The sequence below is a fragment of the Pogona vitticeps genome, chromosome 1, assembly GCF_051106095.1.
Source record: "Pogona vitticeps strain Pit_001003342236 chromosome 1, PviZW2.1, whole genome shotgun sequence".
NCBI classification, from domain to species: domain Eukaryota; kingdom Metazoa; phylum Chordata; class Lepidosauria; order Squamata; family Agamidae; genus Pogona; species Pogona vitticeps.
Window position 1 is genome coordinate 149,198,637 of NC_135783.1, and position 19,602 is coordinate 149,218,238.

At 43.9% G+C, this 19,602-nt stretch overlaps 1 protein-coding gene across 2 annotated transcripts in view; it reads right to left on the minus strand.

Annotated features, from left to right (window-relative positions):
- The window catches only part of FERMT1 (FERM domain containing kindlin 1), a 36,636-nt gene extending 24,305 nt beyond the window's left edge, over positions 1-12,331 (minus strand). The window contains exons 1-5 of one of the 2 annotated variants that reach the window (XM_020793677.3): positions 12,209-12,331; positions 10,162-10,358; positions 6,446-6,679; positions 2,923-3,063; positions 757-970 (exon numbers count right to left, since the gene is read on the minus strand). In XM_020793677.3, coding sequence (XP_020649336.3) covers positions 757-970; positions 2,923-3,063; positions 6,446-6,679; positions 10,162-10,309 — 737 coding nt within the window. In that variant the 5' untranslated portion in view covers positions 10,310-10,358; positions 12,209-12,331. Of the gene's footprint in view, positions 1-756; positions 971-2,922; positions 3,064-6,445; positions 6,680-10,161; positions 10,359-12,208 lie in introns of those variants that run through there. The other variant, XM_073003059.2, reaches the window with a different exon arrangement.
- Positions 12,332-19,602: the final 7,271 nt, after the last annotated feature.

The following is a 19,602-nucleotide window of genomic DNA, read 5'->3' on the forward strand; positions in this document are numbered from 1 at the left end:
GAAATGAGAGTCAAAGAAAGAAAGGTAGGGCTAGGACTTTTTCTGTTGGAACATCAGTCCCCTCTGGAACCACCTCTCTACTCATGACAATGTATCCAGAGACTATACAAACCAATCTATGACAGCAGTTTATACAGTGGCTTTCAGCAACTTCAGACTATTGTTTAGCACATTTACGTGCTAAAAATGCCATATACAAGTGGGAGGGACAAACATTTCTGTGCAATCTGAAATACAAATGTGTTTTGAAGGACCCAGTGAAATGGCGTGCAAAGAAAAGTATACAAAAATGGTGCTGCACCTGGCTGGTCTCCCTGGCAGGCTGGAACATCCCTTCCTAAACACCTACCTGGTAGCATCCCTTGTCCTTTCCTTTCAGTTCCTCCCATTCACTTTTTCAGCAAAACCCTTGGCTTAACCCTTTCATCATTTCAAAAGAGCGTCATCATTTCAAACCAATCCCAGGTGTATTCTCAAAGGCTTTTAAGCATGCATTACATGTAACTGCATCTTTTCAAGTTTGTTCCTTGACCCCTAAGATCAAGACTATAAGCTGCTTGCTCATGTCCCAGAATGAAGGGGAATACATACGGATGTACATATCAACCTACGTCATGTGCCATGTACATCTTTGTAGTTGTAGAATCCTGAATAATTGCTGGTGTGCAGGCACCCTGACCAATGTTCTGAAAAAAATGCAAATTCTGGTTTACCCAAACCAGCAAACTTATATGATTCACAGAAGCACTCCCTTACCCTGCGTACAGTTTTGCTTTGTCCACCAAAGTTCGAGGCTGGTACATTTTGGCCAGTGTTTCAGGTGTACAAGTGGGGAGGCTGAAAGCAAGGCTGTTCCAGTGCTGCTGCATCAGAGGGCTGCTGCCAAACCATGCAACGGTTGAAGAGACAGGGGTGCCGCTGACGGGATCGTATATGGGAGTCATGGTTTTACTGTATAATCCGGGACTTGCTGAAATATGGAGTAAACACATCAGGTTGCTACAGTGCTCCGTGTCAAAAGCGCTATATATCTCTTAGCTATGCCAAGATCCATACATTTCTGTGTATATCTAAATAAACATGTTATTTACAAGTCTATTAAAAATGGAATTACAGTTATTTCTGTAGCGCGATGCTGGGGTGCAAACCTGAACAGGAAGCCCAATTCATTTACACCAGCAAGCCCTGCTCCTTTATGTCTGTGAGGATGTATTACATGTTCTTACAAAAGAGAAATGTTAGTTGCTGGGGTTACTCCCAGAATATTATGCAATCAGCTATCAAGTCCAGAGGCACCCTATGGAGACCATCTAGTCAATTCTCTGCCCAATGTAGGATTTTCAGTACAGGATTCCTGCCATTCCAGACTCTGCTTAAATGCCTCCAGTTGAAGAAAAACCCCTCCCCTCTCCACAGTCAATGCTTACTAAAAGGATGTTTCTGCTTCTGCTTAGTCAAGATTGATCTCCTCAGAGTTTCCACTTATTGGTCTTACTAAGCCCTCACTCTGAAGTGGCAAAGAACAAATCTGGCCCATCTTTTGTGTGACAACCTCCCAGATACTTAAGAGGCTGTTCTCACATCTCCCTTTCATCATTTCTCCTCCGCGTTAAACATGCCCAACTATTTCTCCTGCTCACCTATTCCAGATCACCCTACTCTGGGGATGTTCTGATTTTTCCTAAACATCTCTTAAAATATGACACAGAAATATACTTTTTAAGAGTTAGACTGTGGAGGGTGAAGCAGAACAGTGCCAGACACAAGAATTATGTTCCTAGTGAGATTTTGTTCAAGGATGCTTCCTGCCTGCAACACATCTTGTCATATAAATGAGGTCTTGGAGCGACACCCAAGGATTATCCTGGCTTTTTAAATTTCATCTGAAACCTCTTTGCCAACCCACACTGCCATTTTCCAAATGAAAATGTGGCCCTCAGACTCAAATGTCAGCAGAAAACAACAACAACAAGAAAGCTACTCTTACTGCCAACATAGAAATCCAACTGCGTGTTGCTACAAAGGCAGTCATGCCAAGTGGTCCATGGCCATGCCTGTACATTTAGGGCAAGAGTGGACTTTCACCGTCTGTGGGTCACATGTACTGCTCTGGCCCCCATCCTCCTCAAACTTTAGAAGTCTACTTGGGCCTTCCAGAGGACAATTCTGACATGTTTTGAGGATCACCCTGGCAACCCTAACCCTAATCTTGAAATCTTTCCACCTCCAAACTGATAACATGTTTTAAAAATTGAACACTAAACTAGAAAAAAAGATTTCAATTAAAAATTGTTTTAGTTTTTTTTCCAGCCCATGGTAGCAAACTATAATACATAAATACTGCATTAAAAAACCAAGTAATTCACTATACTAATTAACCTTCTTCACCACACCCTAAATCTTTAGCCCCACCCATTCAGACAGCAGTCCTTAGGCTGCCAGCAAATCTGAAAATTGGTCCTCGGTCCTGCTGGGAATTCCCACTGCCCGATTTTGGCTACACATGCAATTGTTAACAGACACTAATTGGGGATCATATGGATTGGGACCTCAGTGCTGAAGCTGGAGGAGTCTGTTGGGCAGGCAGCAGCAGTTGGAGGGCAAGATGCAGAAAAGGTTATAATGGCCTGAATCCCACCCACTCTTTGTCGGTGTCATTGGTGTGATACTGCCTGCCCTAGTTTGGTCATTAGTATTACCTCCATATTGCAAAAGTTGAGAATAGCTTGCTTTAGAGCACATAGGAAATTCACAGGCGAGATGAGATTTGAGCTGTGGACTTCTTGGTTAAGGGTGAAAGATTACAGGCACTGCATTCCAACTGCGTTGGGTGGGCTACTGTTGCCCTTCCTGGCTATAAAGTAGAGATGAACATAGACAACACACACTAAACAAAGATAGTCCTATTTTCTTCACTGTTACCTGGCAATCCCAAACTCACTGGAGAGCTGTGCAAATTTAAAATATCTTCTATGACTGGCTCTTTGTCCTTTTCTTTTCTCTTTTTCTTTTTCGCGTCCTCGGGTAATTTCAGCAGAGAAAGTTCTTCCGACCGTCTAATACCTGTAAGAGAGTTTCCAAAGGGAAAGTGGCAATGTCTTAAAATGAGAACAGGCTGAAAAGGTCAATGTGCTGTCTTACTTGAGAAGAAACTGGGTTCTGCTGAAAAGAGCAGCACATCCTTGGCAAGTATCTCAGAAGGGTGAGGGTGAGCTGAAGCCTGCAAAATGTTAAGTATCTTCCCTCTTCACCTGGTTTTTAAAAAATATATATATACACGATACTATCGTAACACTCGGAATGTCAAAAGTCCAGGAGTATTACCTTCATACCATCCTTAACGGTCTAAATGTTGACCACAGACTTTACTAGACCTACAAGTAGTACTGTAATTAGGCAGCTAGTATCTATCAAGTTAAGTCATCTTGCTTCAGAAGTGGCAAGGAAAAAAAAAGGAAGTTCCTATGGACATAGTAAAAAAGCAGGGAAACTGGAAGAGAGCATGTTAATTACATTTAAGAATTCATTTATCAAACAAGAGTGGTTAATCTTACAAAGGAGTAACTGGAACTGCATTTGCTGCACTGTTATGTGTATGTTGCCTTATTTATTATCTGTTTATTTAAAGAAGGGGCAGACATAGTGTGGCCTGTGGGCTGCATATCATCCCTAGGAACCAAATGAGCATGTCTCTCTCCCACCGGCCTGCCTATACTCCCATTTTAATGCTTGTTTTTCCTCAAAAATCCCCCCCAGGTGCCTCCAGGGGGTAGATGGTACAATTCTGACATGTTTTGGACATCCAGGGACTCCATAATCTGTTTAAAATTAAAAAAACATAACAAAACCCTGAGGGGACACTTGAGGGGATAAGAGGCCATTCTTCAGCTAAAAAAGAGAAAATATTCTTGCTTTTGGGTTATGGGGGTGGGCAAAGGCCTCCAAGGCCCTCAACTTTTGTGGGAGAGTGAACAATTCTGGAAATTTGATTGTGCTGTCAAGCAAGCATGCTTTTACAGAATGCCTGCCACCAAGTGTTCATTTGGGAAAAAACTGCCATGTTAAACATGGCCAGTCACAAAACATTTTCCAGCATACACACGGATGAGGCTAGCAACAATTATAATAACTTGTCCAGCAACCTAATACAAAACCTCAATCCTATTTGTACTGTATTTCTGGAAAGCAATTTTTTTAAAAAAAGAGAAGAAAAAGAAATTAATCTGTCACGAACTGTGCACGTAAGTGGACTCAACCTCTACACAGTCTGCAAGCACAACTGAGGGAATAGTAAACAGGAGACACAACAGTTGTTTGCTATTGTGGCAACGTGAGTGCCTGCAGTTGATAGAGGTACCCTTTGTTTGGAATGTGGAAAGGTATAATTCACTACCAGTTGACAGCCCAAGGGTGGAACACGTCTTCCTCCTATTTCAGGGTGAAGTGCCCTCCCCTGCTGCATTTCAATGATCTATGTGTTTCAGCAAGTCTCGGGAAGCCAAGTGTGGCCCTAAACTGTTAACGCTGGTTTGTTTTAGCTCTGGTGATTTTCATGGTTTAAGTCTTTAAAACAGGCTTAGCTGCTCTTATTTGAGACTTGGTTAAAAACAGAAAAATAAATTCACACATATCTTAAAAATAAACAGAACAATCAAATCTGGAATACCTATAAATAGGCAATCTGACCAGTATTACTGCATGTTCTTTTATATCTTATCATTCAAATTGTCTTTTTGATTAGTTCAATACATACAGATGACAACTTGCAGCGAATTTATCTGTTCTGTAGCTATTTATTTGTGGCTAGGTATACTTAACAGCCAAATGCCCATTGAGCAATATCAAGGGCTTTCATCACAGTAATTGTGACACTCAGACATGTTTACAGTCACGAGCTAGGAATTTAGAGGGTGAAATGCACAGCTGTTCATATGGCTTGGGGTGAAGCATTCCATCTGCAGGGAGTAGGTGTATTAACTCACATACCATTGGAGATGTGAATGATATGTACTTCCAGATTGGAGTAATCTGGAAATGCATGGCCTAAAAGCAGAATGTCTGTTTTGAGGCAGAAACACTCAAACTGTGACAGTGGGAAAAATGTTATGGATTTAAATAACATTTCAACCCAGTCTGAAATCCTCCCCATCACTTCAGTGATTATAGAATCGCTTCTCTAAAATCTCCTAAAAACCATCCTTTCATTTTGTAGATTTACATCATTTTTCTTCCTCAAGCCAAACCAAAAGGACCACAAACCCTAAAAGACAACACCCAATAAGTTTAGAGGACACAACTGCAAGTATGAACACAGAGTGATCAACATAAGAGAAAAACATTATTCTAAAGCAGCAGCAAAAGGCAACAAACCATATCATCACGACTGCTGTACAATCTGACATTGCTGAAGTCTGAAAAAGACCCTTGCAAGCCAAAATCGCTGAGCAAGGAACAGATCTTAGCTAAATGGCTAGGAAAAAAAGGGTAAGGGCTGGCAAATCTCCTCAGAGATTTCAGGGATATTTTCAAGAAACGTCATTTGATCAGGCTGAAATCCTGCTATGTAGTTCTGCATGCACAATGGGAATGACATCATCATTAACAGCAGCAAATGGCCACTGATTAAGAGTTTCCTTCGATAAGGTCCAAAACTGTGTAAATTAAGTGCAGTGTGGTCCCTGAAAGCTGATTCTTAAAAAAAGAGATTTGTTGGTCTCAAAGCTGTCACAGGACTCCATTGGTTTTCTTGCAGCTGATCAACACAGCTACCCACCCCTAGTACAAAGAAACTATGGTTAATGCATAACAAGTGTGTGGCAGCCCTAATCTATAGGCTTGCTTAGGAATGTAATTGCTCAGCAAGGTCAGACTACAGTTTATCTAATCCTCCATATTTTGATTAAACTGTTACCATGATGCTGTGTTACTTTATTTCAGTTAGTTTGCATTTGGGAAGTTGCAATTTTGGTACCTCTGCATTTTGGTCCCTCTGCATTTAACATGCACACATCAAAGCTCTTGAATATGAGAGGCATCATACATGAAGACAGCAACTTTACCTAGCAGTAGGATATCCGCTGACTAAATTGGGATAAACTTACTTAAGCAAACATTATAGAATACCTGTATGAGAAATGCACACCCTGAAGATGCAGAAATTATACAGAACTCAAAAATTCACCAATACTCCGTCAAGCAAGTCTTAAAATCTATACTACAATTTCATTTCATGAAATTACAGGGCAGAATTCACCAGACACAGATGCTGTGCTTCCTTTACTCTCTGAAACAGTGGTTCCACCGGGGCCCAACCACAAAGTGAAAAGAATGGAAGGGGCACATGGAAGATTGCTGTATCTTGCTTATGTTCCTATTAACTCCACTGCTTTGGGATGCTAAGTGCAATTCTTGGGAACCTTTCCAGGTGTCTGGACTCCATTCTTACCAAGGGTCTTGCAGATGTCTCCAACAACCTTGAACACCACCGAAGAGAAGCTGACACTCAATCGTACAGTCTTCATGCTTGGCAAGCGAAGGCGCAGCATTTTGTGCTGTACAGTAAAGAGCAGCTTGGCATCAGCTTGCACCCCATATTTATCCAATGTCCAGTGTGTTTTTAGAAGCCAGCATTGCTTTTGCTCCCACCAAAGGGCATAGTCTGACCAATCCTGTGAGACACCTGGAGGAAAAAAAAATCCAGCAAAAGACAAAACAGAACTAAATTGTTCATCTGTTCAAGCACAGCTACCATTGAGGCGTCTTTGAAAACATCTGTGAACTGGGAGCCTAGATCCAAAGAAAGAGATATCACATCCAGAGAAGTCACTTCTAACAGGCTCTGGTTCTGGAGATTTCTGAAGCTCTCCTCCAGATAGGAAGAAAAAGCAGGAAAGGATCACTGGCCGTGTTTCCTCAGGACTTCAGGGAAGATGTCCAGCAGCCTACTCAGCAAAATGAGTAGAAAGGATCCTGACACGGTGGGGTTACCTCACCACCTTTGATATGGGTGAAGTAATATGTATTACCATCCCAAACGTCCCTTCCATTCATTAAACCTAGAGTCTAAAACTATCTAAGTGCACTGCTAATGAGATACAAACAAATTGGAGGGGGGGGGGGGAAGAAGCCACTGGTTATCTTCCTCTTTGTTCATCTGCTTTCTGATTTAAGAACCAATTTTATCACCACTCTTCCTTTCCAATCCTTATGGACAATGAGCCCCCAAGAAAAGCTATAGTAAGCAAGGATCAATAATAGAAGGAGATTTCTGACTAACTCAAATTTGGGGGTGGTTCAACAGCAGATCTCCTCTGAGCTCAGAGTTTCAAAGCTCCATAGTGTGTGGTTTAGGATCAGAAAAGGAGAGATTTGTTCTGTTCTTTGACCCTTGGACACATCCCTGGAACCAGAGAGCTGCAGCCCAAAGACAGCAACAAGAAACAGTAACATTCATGATGGTCACTCCATTATATATTTGTCCAGTAATTGCAATGGTGACTTAGCAGAATCATTTGAAACCTCCAAATTATTCTCCTCATCTTCTCACTCCAGATCTCTAGATAATTCAGGCATTCTCTATCTTTTCCAGAAAATACCTTTTATTTTGGCATCAGATATGTCTGTAACTGAAAATGGAACATTATACTGATAAAGACTTATATTCAAAGACAGAGGAAACTTATTTTCCTTTAAAAGTGTTATTATAGCTGCATTATAGCGTACAGTTTTGCACTCACAACAATCACAGCTCAAAAATATTGTGTTTTAGACTACATAATTTGTAATCTAAAACATAACAAATAATTTGTTTTAGATTCCCAGAATTTGACTAGCCTATAGAATCACTGGAGTATTAAAGGCTGGAATACAGCCACTTCTTCAAAATGTACCACATTAGGAGTCCAGTAGAGACTGCCAGGAGTCTCCCTCATCAAAGGGCTCAGAGTATTAAACCATCATGACTGGACAAAGAAAATAATTGATATATCCCCTGTACAGGAGATATTGGGATATTATTCCCCCTTTGTTCATTCGTTCGTTTAGTCATTTAGTCGTGTCCGACTCTTCGTGACCCCATGGACCATATTCCCCCTACAAACTCCCAAATGACTTTCTTCCAACACTCCCTACTGGTGAACTTCATGACAAAACAGAACCGATAACTAGAATATCTGGAGGCTGATAATGGCTCCCATTTCAGAGATGTTGTGAATCCACTCTGGGTTCTACTCTTCCCTTTACAAGGGGTAGCCAGTGTGCTGAACATGTTTGGGAGAAGAGCGTTCAGCACCTTGGACAGCTCCAGTAAAGGGCAACCCCCAAATCCAGAATGGATTTACAGCACCTCTGAAATTGGAGTCATCAGCCTTCACTGCCTGAGAGGTAGCCATCCAACCTCTATGAAAAAATGCCAGTGAAGGAGAAACCCAACTAAAATGGTCCTCGCCCGACCAGATAGGCGGGATATAAATAAATAAATAAAGCAAAATAGAGTGATATTATTATCTCCTTTGATCTTGACCAGTGGTTCCCAACCTTAGGTCCCCAGGTGTTCTTGCATTACAACTCCCAGAAATCCTGGCCAGCACAGCTAGTGGTGAAGGCTTCTGGGAGTTTTAGAAGATGGCTATCATATCTGCCCCTCAGTCTCACTAAGCTCAGTTTCTGGGCCTTTTACCATTTTGCAGCTGGGAAACATTTAAGCTTGTTGATAACCTTCTTAAACAGTGGTGCCTGTAACTGGACTGAAGTTTGGGAACTACAAGTCGAGACACTATACTTTTGTTGATGCAGTCTCACACTGCATGCATTTCTTTTTGCTTTGTTGACAAATATTTAGCTTGTGGACTACTAAGGCCCCCCAAATCTTTTTCAGATGTACCAATGTCAAGCCAGCTGTCATTCATTCTATAATTGTGTATCTTATTTTTTCCTCCCTAAGCATAAAACTTTATACTTTCTCCCACTGAAACTCATTTTGTTCTCCAATTTCTTATACAAGTCATCTTGAATCCCGGTTCTCTATTCTGAAGTATTACCAACTCTGGTGTCATCTGAAAATTCCATCATGTCTCTTCCGCACCCTCATCCATGTCATTTATAAAGATCTTGAGCTACAGCAAGTACAGGAAAGAGCCTCACTTGTCACTTTCGTTCAGGATGAGGAGAAATCATTGGTGAGCATTCTTGAGGTATAGCTTGCCAACCTGCTACAAATCTGTCAACGTTTGGAATTTTGCACAAATAAAGTATTTAAATTATTAATGGGGGGAATATAAGAATTGTAATCCTAGAAATATGAGAAATGATCATAAAATTGAGGTTTGAATAGCAATGGATGCCTGTTGGAGGTTACTTCAGGGCAAACAGCTAATTTCACTAAACTAGTAAAATATATATAAAAGGCTATCGGCTCTGCAAGGTGAGCAAAATACTGTACATTGTAATTCAACAGGGTTTGTGAATTACGCAGATAATTAATATAGTTTTTCTACTAGAGCAAGGCTCATGGGAAAACACTATATATTTGCTTCAACAGCAAAACCAGACTTCGTTTTCAAGATGTTACAACTGTTTTGTAGTATGCTGAAAAATATATTTTTCTAACAAGTCTTTGCCTGCAACTTCGGTTCAATCTTCTTATATTTTCAAGGATTTGTCCTTGCAGCTTTTTTCATAACTGAGAAAATGGTTTTTGAAGTAATATGCCTATGACTTTTCAAAAGTTACATGATTTCAACAACTATCTTTATGCATATGGAACATATGCTTGCTGAATAAGGCAAACTGATGTTGCCTGGTGCCATTTTTCTCTGCTTGGGAAACATGGAATGAACAAGATTATGGTTGTCTGGAATACATCACCATGAGAGAAACAATGGTTTGTCCTCATCCTCTGAAGGGAACTAGAGCATTTAAAATACTTCTATCTTGATACTTTGATGAATTTTGATATGACTAAAAAGATTATCCGATCTCACACTGGAACCAACCCTTTCAGGACAATGGAAAAGTTATTCCTTCCCTATTATTCAGAGGGAGGAGCTGCATCACTGAGAGGACTTAATGAGTTACCACCAATTAATTGCATCTTTTTAAAATTAGTTTTTTCATCCTTTAAAAATACAAAATACAGAAAAATGGCATACTCTTGGTACTCACTAATTTTTTCCACAAGCTTGAGCATTACTCCTCCAATATGAAGATCTCCTGATACTTGGAGCGTGCTCTCCTTCTGTTTTCCATATGGGTGATCAATGGCGACAGTGAGCTCCCAGGAACCAGAACCATATTCCTTGGATGAAATCATACTGCTACTGAGAATGCCACAGTCTCAAGAACGGAAGAAATCTCAACATCTGCTTTAAAAAAATAAGGTATATTTTTTTCAGTGGTGTCATGGAGTACAAAGCCATTCTAAGTCTAAAGGCACAAACCAGACTTTCACCCCATTCGTTGGGTGCATTCAAGGAACTCACTGAAGTTTGCTATGACCTCCTGGCAGGTCTACTCCTTGAAAGAACAACAACAACAACAAAATGCGTACTCTTCCCAAGTGCAAAATCCAGGTGCACAGTACCCAAGGCTTGCCAAGTTATTTTGGCTCCTGAAGCAGAAAAACCTACACTCATCTCTCTCCTTACCCAACAGAAGAAATAATAAAACCAGGAAAAAACCAACAACAATGTGCTACCTTTCAGGTCACTAAGAATCTGATGGCAGAGGTGGCCCCTGGCTACTGAATTCCCCATGGTTCACACTCAAGCTGCAGACTATGGACAGCTCTTATCTATAGTTCCCTCTTAAATGAGTGACTACCAGCTTGAGACAGATCGACTCCATAAAGGAAGCAAGAGGTTTTAGCTTGCAAGAGCTAAGCTGGTCTGTTAATGATAGGACATTTTGGAGGTTGCCGTAAACCAGAGTCAACTTGATGGCACATAACAGTAACAACAGCTTGTTATCACATGCTGGGGCATATTCCTAAGAAACCCTTAGTTGAGGAGATTGCCATCACTTGCTCTACGTACTGTTTGATGAGGAGCACTCATCATGCTGTTGAACTTCGAGTTCCACCCACCACCTCCCGTCTGGTCTGGCCACCTCATAATGAATCATATATTTATATTATGTTGTTGTCCAGGCTTCTGTGATGTCTGGCATACCCATTGATCAACCCGTTCAAACATCTTCACTATGTCATGTTGAAAATAACTACTCTACTTCTTAGTATTAATCTTTGGATGAGTAGTGGGCCTCTGTCTGGAGGACACATTCCAGCCTGACGTAACTGAGAAGAGATACCTTGTCCAGGATCTGTTGCTGACAATGCAGGCAGATTATGCTTCACCAAAGTTTGTGTTCTAGAACTCTGTTACTATGCTAAACGTCATGATTTCCAGAAACCCTTAAAAAAAAAAGATATTGCCTCTCATATCAGCTCCACTGTGCCCCATTCCCAACAGGAAGCATGGATTCAATTCCAGGGAGCTTTCCAAAGGAAAAGAATACTATCCTGAATAAAATGTTTACAAAATATCAGGAGGGGGAAAAAAAAGGAAATTCTCAGCATTCCATTCCTTCAATCAACATACAAAAGTTTGTCTTTTCCTTGGTCTCATGTCCCCCCCCCCCAAAAAAAAATCTCACATCAATTCATGCCAATGATAAGGACTACTATGCTGATGGTTTTTACGTAGGTCAGAATAGGATTTTTTATTCTGTTTGTTTTGTTCTAGCATAACTGCGGATTTCTATTCAATTTTATTTTTGCACTGGAAAAACTTCATTTGCTCTCTTTCTCGATGGATTTCTCTCCTCGTGGTTTAGCACGCTGTCAAATCTTAAAATACCGATTCAATAAGAGTCTTCGGGCAGTTTAATGATCCGTAAACGGTGACTTAAAAAAAAAAAGCAACGAGGAACCCCGTGGCACCCGGAACCCTAAAGAATTGATTCCAGCATAAACTTTCGCGGACTGTAGCTCCCTTCCTGCAGCCTATCAAAAGCTTTCTCTCCCACATTTCTCTCCCCGCGCCTTCCCAATACTCTCGAGCAAAACAACGCAGAGTCGTGTAACACCTTCAGGCTTTCTTTGGCTTCAGCCTACAAAGGGGGGGGGGCTGCGGGTTGCGCTCCAAAGGTGCTCTCGCAGAGGCGCCCCCCCCCTCCTGCAGCCGGCCAGCGGAAGAGGGAAGAAGTCTCCTACCTGAGAGAGAGACGACTCCTCTCGGTCATGCTCAGCTCCACCTCGCGCGCAATCCCCCGCAGCAGCTGCCGCGCGCGTCCGAAGGCCGAGGTTGGCGGGGCGGGAGAGGAGGAGGAAGGAGAGACGCAGGCTTTCTCCGGCCCCACCTTCCCAGGTGGCGCGGCCTTCCTCGTAGCTGCAGGGAACCGCAGGCGGTCCCAAGGAGCCGCCTTCTCCCGTGACTCTTAGGCGAGGCTCCCGCAGGCGAGTGTCCTCCGCCCCCTCCCCGCCGCCCGCCTTTGTCTGGCACCGGGAGGCGGGCAGGTAGGAACAAGCGAGCGCCAGACAAGCGGGAGGATTTGTCAGGCTGCGGCTCCCTCCCACGGCGGGAAGAAGGACTCTCGTAGCGGCTCGGGGGCCGCCATGACCTAGGAGCCGAGGCCGACCCCCACGGTTTTGCTGCCTGAAGCGGCGTCAGCCACAGTGGCCGTGATCTTAGCTGGCTGCTTTCCCAGGAGGCCCAGCGGGGACGTGGAGGGCTTGCTCCTGGCTCTGTAGCCATGCCGTCCTACCCAACGAGCTGTATCAGTGCTCTAAATACCTATCCCGCCCTCCCGGCGCGCAAATTGAACAACAAAACTACAACACTAACAAATCTCATAAATATCGTTGAGCTCTTTCTCAGTATTAAAAATCTGCAGCCTCACTCTGGTTAATGCAGGCGTCAGGGAACTTTTTTAACCTTTTACCCCCCCCCCCCCCAATTTATATATGCCGACATTACCTCCTTGATTCAAAAGGAAGGAAATCATACATTATTTGAATTAAAAATATTATTGAATCTACACAGGCTGTGTACTGAACTAGCAGGATGCACCAAAGATGTGCACTATTTTTGCTGGAACACATTGCACTCCAGCCATGGTGTGGTATAGGAAACAGGTGTCCAACATGCCTAGCAAGTTGCATTAAATTTTTGCTAGCTTGCAGAGGATTTAATCATCAGTGGCTACCAGAGTGGTGCTGGCAATGACATGCTTGCTAGAAACAGCCAACGCAGAATTGGGGACGGGGTTTCCCTACCTCTTTAATCATTCTATGTGTGGTGTGCAAAAAGGAACAAACCAAGCTAAAGGCCATGTCACTCACCTGGTGCCACAGCCCAATATCAAAGGACCAGTGTGCTTTTTTAAATCATCATCAATGGAAAACTCAGCAGTGGTCAGAGGACTGGAAAAGATTAGTCTACATCCCAATCCCAAAGAAGGGGAGTGCCAAAGAATGCTCCAACTACCAAACAATTGCACTCATTTCACACACTAGCGAGGTTATGCTCAAAATCCTACAAGTTGGGCTTCAGGAGTATGTGGACTGAGAACTCCCAGAAGTACAAGCTGGATTTCGAAGCGGCAGAGGAACTAGAGACCAAATTGCTAACATGTGCTGGATTAAGGAGAAAGCCAGAGAGTTCCAGAAAAACATCTGCTTCATTGACTACGCAAAAGCATGGCAGAAAGTGAGGTGTGTTACATACAGCACTGATGTTACCTGTCTGTCATGGGTTTGGAGGGAAAGTTCCATCCTATGGGGAGTGGAAGGCGGGACATCAGGAGGAGGGGCTGTACTGTATATATATGTGAAGCCTGTGTGGTGAAGTGGAGACGCTGGGATGTGAAGAAGCAGCAGCTGGGAAGAAGAAGCTGGTGTGGGAGTCTGTGTGTCAGACAGGGTACTACTGTGTGTCAGAGTACCAACCTGATAGGTTCAGGTGTCTGTATGGTTAGCCAGAACTGATAGGTTCAGGGTCTGTGCTTCAAGTTAAGGGTTCTGTGTGAACCAAACTGTGTGTATGTGTGAGTGAAACTAAGCCACGTTACTAAATCTTATTCACCTGATCATTTTATTTTCCCTGTGTGTGATTTAAATAAACCTTATTCTTTTATTTGTTGAAAATCCATCCCTGGTCTGTGTGACTTCTTATAGGGAATGGTTGGTGGCAGCTTAGTTAACGTGTGGCAGATCCCAGTAGGTCTGGGTTTGTCACATTGATTGGTGTCCAGCGTGTGGGATACGACTGATCCAGTTGTCCAGCGGTCCAGCAAAGCCTTGGCAAGTGTGCCCAGAGCAAGGGGGGTCTAGTCAGGGACAATCTGAGAGCACGTAGGTAATCTTCTAGGTGTACCTCACGGGGGGGTGCACTAGTAGAAGAACGTGTAACCTCAGATTGGGGACTAGATTAGGGAGCTCTGAGGCAGCCTGTTTTGGCGGGAAAAAAGCTGAGGCAAAACTGTGAAATAGCAGTGAGCTAGCTTGTCTGCTGAGAGGCCCAGCAGAGGGGGGTAGACTCTAGCTCGCAACTGTTGCAAATTAGTGCTGAAGGACAGCAGCAATCTATAGGGAAAGCTGGTTCTGAGGCAAAAAAAAAAGTGGTCGTTTTATTTTGAGGCTTGACTTTTTAAAGCAGCCTGTTCTGGGGGGGGGATTATGCCCTTGACTCAAAGCCAGATGGCAGAAATGGGTGAAGTGAAAGACCCCCAGGTAGACCAAGGTTCTGAGGATGAATTTGGCTCAGTGCAGGGTGACAGCACAGGAGAGCAGAACCCAGAACTCAGAAAGATACTCCTAGCCCAACAGCATGAACTGAGGGTGAGGGAAATGGAAGAAAGATTGGAGAGAGAGAAAATGGTGTTTGAATTAGAGAGAGAGAGAGAGAGAGAGAATGGAGAGAGAAGAAAGAATGGAGAGAGAGAAAATTGCTCTGGAAAAAGAAAGGATGGCGTTTGAATTAAGAAAATTGGAAATGATGAACCAGAACAATAATAACAATAGGGATTCTGAGGGAGGCCAATTGTCTAAAGCTGACCTGAAGAAATTCCCTGTGTACCACAAGGGAGATTGTCCTGAGGTGTTCTTTTCCTTAGTGGAAAGAGCGTTTGTGGACTTCTCAGTGAGGGAAACTGAGAAGATGACCATCATGCGATCTTTAATCAGCGGTAGCCTGGCTGAGGTTTATTCAGAGATGCCACAGGAACTGATGAGAGATTTTGCAGAGTTTAAAAAACTGGTGTTTGCAAGACATGGGATAAATGCGGAACAGCTGAGGCAAAGATTCAGGTCCCTCACAAAGAAACCAGAGCAGACTTTTACCCAAGTGGGGGCTCAATTGGTGAGGCTGCTTGAGAAATGGCTATCTCAGGAGGGAACAGAGACCTTTCAGCAGCTTAAAGATTTGATAGCGCTGGAACAGTTCTATTCAGTCCTGCATGGGGAACTGAAATTCCAGGTGAGGGAAAGGAAACCAAAATCTGTGGCAGAAGCAGCCGAGATCGCAGATTTTATTTACCAGATAAGAAAGCCCTTAGGTGAGGAGAAATCTGTAGGAAAACCCAAAGAAACCTACAGCAAGTACTCTCAGGGACCAGGGAAAAGCCAGCAAGGGGGAGGGGCCCATGGTGAAGGGAAGCCCTCAGACATGAAACCAAGACCTCAGATTTTGGAGGGAAAACCAAAACAAGATGAGAAAGACTCAAAATATAGCAGAAAATGTTATTTCTGTCAGGGAAAGGGCCATCTAATCTCAGAGTGTGAGAAATTAAAGCAGCTAAAAGGACTTGTGCCTCAGGATTCGAGTGGAACCAAGCCAAAAGCTGTGTTCTGTGTCCAGAAAGAGCAAGGCTCATTGTCACTGAGGGAGCCTGTTGCCATGGCTACTCAATCTGAAACAGCTACATCTGCTGATCAGGCTGAGGAAAATGGTCCTCTTGTAGAGGTCAGGCGCTGCCTACTGGTGAGAACAGATTCCCAGTTGTTTGAGACAGCAGGGGTGGACGTAGGAATACTTGACCATCAGTATCGGGGGCTGCGGGACACTTGTTCCCAGGTGACCCTGTGCCATCCAGATATTATTCCTAGGGAGTATGTAATCCCAAATGAGAGCATGAAGGTGGCAGGGATTGAGGGGCAGGTCATCTCACTGCCAGTCGCGGAGGTACCTGTGAACTTTCAAGGCTGGAGGGGAGTTTGGCGGCTAGCAATTTCATCGACTCTGCCAGCAGCCGTGCTCGTGGGAAATGACCTGGCTGAACATGTGAAACGGGTGCTGGTGATTACACGTTCACAAGCCACCATGGGGACAGTTCAGGGGGGTAATGATGAGCCAGAGACGGAAGCAGAGGGGAGTTCAGAAGCTGTGGTGGAAACCTTAACCACAGACAGCAGATTTGGACAAGAGCAAAAGGCAGATGCCACTCTCCAAAAGTGTTTTGAACAGGTGACTGACGCCCAGCTAACACCTGAAACCCCAGTGAGATTTCTGGAGAAAAAGGGGATTTTGTATAGAGAGACCCTGAGGAATATCTCAAAAGGGGGAGATGGGATCAGAAGTCAGCTAGTGGTACCTGAAAAGTATCGCCCCATGATCTTACAAAGGGGGCACTCTGACATGTTTGCTGCACACTTAGGGGTGAACAAAACACAGCAGAGAATCACACAGAATTTTTACTGGCCTGACATAGGGAAGCAGATCAGGGAGTTCTGTAAACAATGTGATGTGTGTCAAAGGCAGGGGAATAGCCGCGACAGGACCAAAGCAAAGTTGTGCCCTTTGCCTGTGATTGACACTCCGTTCAAATGCATAGGGGTGGATATTGTGGGACCTTTGCCCAAGGCCACAAAGAGGGGGAACAGGTTCATTCTCACCATTGTGGACCATGCCACGAGGTACCCTGAAGCCATACCCTTGACTAATATTGAAACTAACACAGTGGCAGATGCCTTGGTGGGGTATATGTCCAGGATGGGATTTGCCTCAGAGATAATCACAGATTTGGGCGCATCGTTCACATCAAAGCTCATGAAACGCTTATGGCAAATCTGTGGAATTAAGCACAAGGAAACTACTGCCTATCATCCTGAAAGTAATGGGTTAACTGAGAAGTTCAATGGGACTCTAATGCGCATGATTAGGGCTTACTTGGCAGAGAATCCAAACAATTGGGACCAGAAGCTGCAATCCCTTTTGTTTGCTTATCGATCAGTGCCACAAGCCAGTACCGGGTTCAGTCCATTTGAACTTTTATTTGGGAGAAGGGTGAAAGGGCCCCTTGATTTGATCAAACAAAATTGGGAGCAGATCACCCAGGATGACCCACAAGACGTTGTGACATATATAGACTCTTTAAGGAAAGACCTAAAGAGGAACCTAGAGCTAGCAGCAGAGACCCTGCAAGCTCAAAAGGTCAGAAAGAAAGCTTGGGATGACCAGAGAGCCAGTGAGAGGCACTTTGACCCAGGGGAGGAAGTGCTTTGGCCTAGGCCTTGCAGAGGGAACAAACTGCAGCTGGGTAGCCCAGAAATAAAATACTTGGGTCACATGGTAGGGGGAGGAGTGATAAAACCCCTGGAGGCCAGAATAGAAGCTGTTCGTGATTGGCCCAGACCCAACACCAAGAAAAAAGTCAAATCATTTCTTGGGTTGGTGGGCTACTACAGAAAGTTCATCCCGAGGTTTAGCGAGATTGCGGCTCCGCTGACCGATCTGACGAGGAAGAAGACTGATGACCGCATCCCGTGGACCAGCGACTGTGAGGCGGCGTTCCAGAGGTTGAAGGAGGCGCTCGTCCAGTATCCAGTGCTGCGTGCTCCAGACTTCGACCGGGAGTTCATCATCTACACCGATGCGTCTAACAGCGGGGTAGGAGCAGTTCTGTGCCAGGAGGATGAGAATGGTGACCAGCATCCAGTGTCCTACCTGAGTAGGAAACTTCAAAAAGGTGAGAGACATTTGGCAACCGTGGAGAAGGAGTGGTTGGCCATAGTCTACACGATCCAGAAGGCCAAGCCTTACATCTGGGGGAGACATTTTGTTCTGTGCACTGACCATTCACCACTGCAATGGTTAAAGACAATGAAAACCCACAATAGCGAACTTATGAGGTGGGCTTTAAACCTACAGGACTATGACTTTGAAGTGAAGGTGGTCAGAGGGTCAGTGAACTGTGTTGCTGACGCCTTGTCAAGAAGACCTGAAGAATGAAGACGGCGAAAGAAACATGGACTATGTATATATATTGATGACAAAAAGTTAAATGTACCTGTTTTTTGAACTTGGTTTGTATGAATAAAGGTAAATTGATGTAATGTATATGGTAAATGTTTAAATGCCTAATTGCTATGGTTAACTTAGAATGTAAGTATAAGTAAGTATGATATGGTATGTATAACTGTTGTTGTATGTTTTATCCAGGTTGTTTTTTGGGAAAAAGCACCTTAGCTTTCCCCCTACAAAACAACTTATAAAGAGGGGAGGTGTTACATACAGCACTGATGTTACCTGTCTGTCATGGGTTTGGAGGGAAAGTTCCATCCTATGGGGAGTGGAAGGCGGGACATCAGGAGGAGGGGCTGTACTGTATATATATGTGAAGCCTGTGTGGTGAAGTGGAGACGCTGGGATGTGAAGAAGCAGCAGCTGGGAAGAAGAAGCTGGTGTGGGAGTCTGTGTGTCAGACAGGGTACTACTGTGTGTCAGAGTACCAACCTGATAGGTTCAGGTGTCTGTATGGTTAGCCAGAACTGATAGGTTCAGGGTCTGTGCTTCAAGTTAAGGGTTCTGTGTGAACCAAACTGTGTGTATGTGTGAGTGAAACTAAGCCACGTTACTAAATCTTATTCACCTGATCATTTTATTTTCCCTGTGTGTGATTTAAATAAACCTTATTCTTTTATTTGTTGAAAATCCATCCCTGGTCTGTGTGACTTCTTATAGGGAATGGTTGGTGGCAGCTTAGTTAACGTGTGGCAGATCCCAGTAGGTCTGGGTTTGTCACAAGGTGGACTTAAAGAACCTCTTGGAAGGAAAGCAATGATAAACCTAGACAGCACCTTAAAAAGCCATCCTTCCCCCCGCACCTTAATTCAAGGTTTCTCTTTCTCTTTCCTGTTCTTTTTCATAGTTTTGAGTCAGTCAGTCTCTCTCCCTCACTCACTTTCTCTCTCCCTCACACACACACACACACACACACCCACACACCCCCACACACACACCCATACCCATCCATCCACCCACCCACCCTTCCTCCATTTCCTCCCTCCATTTTGTACATTTAAATAAGCTTGATGAAGTCCTTGGTCTCTCGCACCTTTCTTCCCTCCTTCCCTTGCTTGCTCCTTGATCCTTTCCCTCCTGCTGCTTCTTTGCAGTCATTTCCGGAGGAAGCAGTCATTCAGAAGCCCCTGATTGATTGCCCAGGGCTATTCCACAGCTGTAACCAATCAAGGAGGCTTATCTCTGATCTCCAGAGGATTTATGAGTGCCCTGCTGCAACCAAGGAAGTAACAAGGAGAGGTGGCTTACAAATTGAGGTTTGGCTGCAGAGGGTGGGGGTGGGTGGGTGGGAGGGAGGGGGTAGCACTCT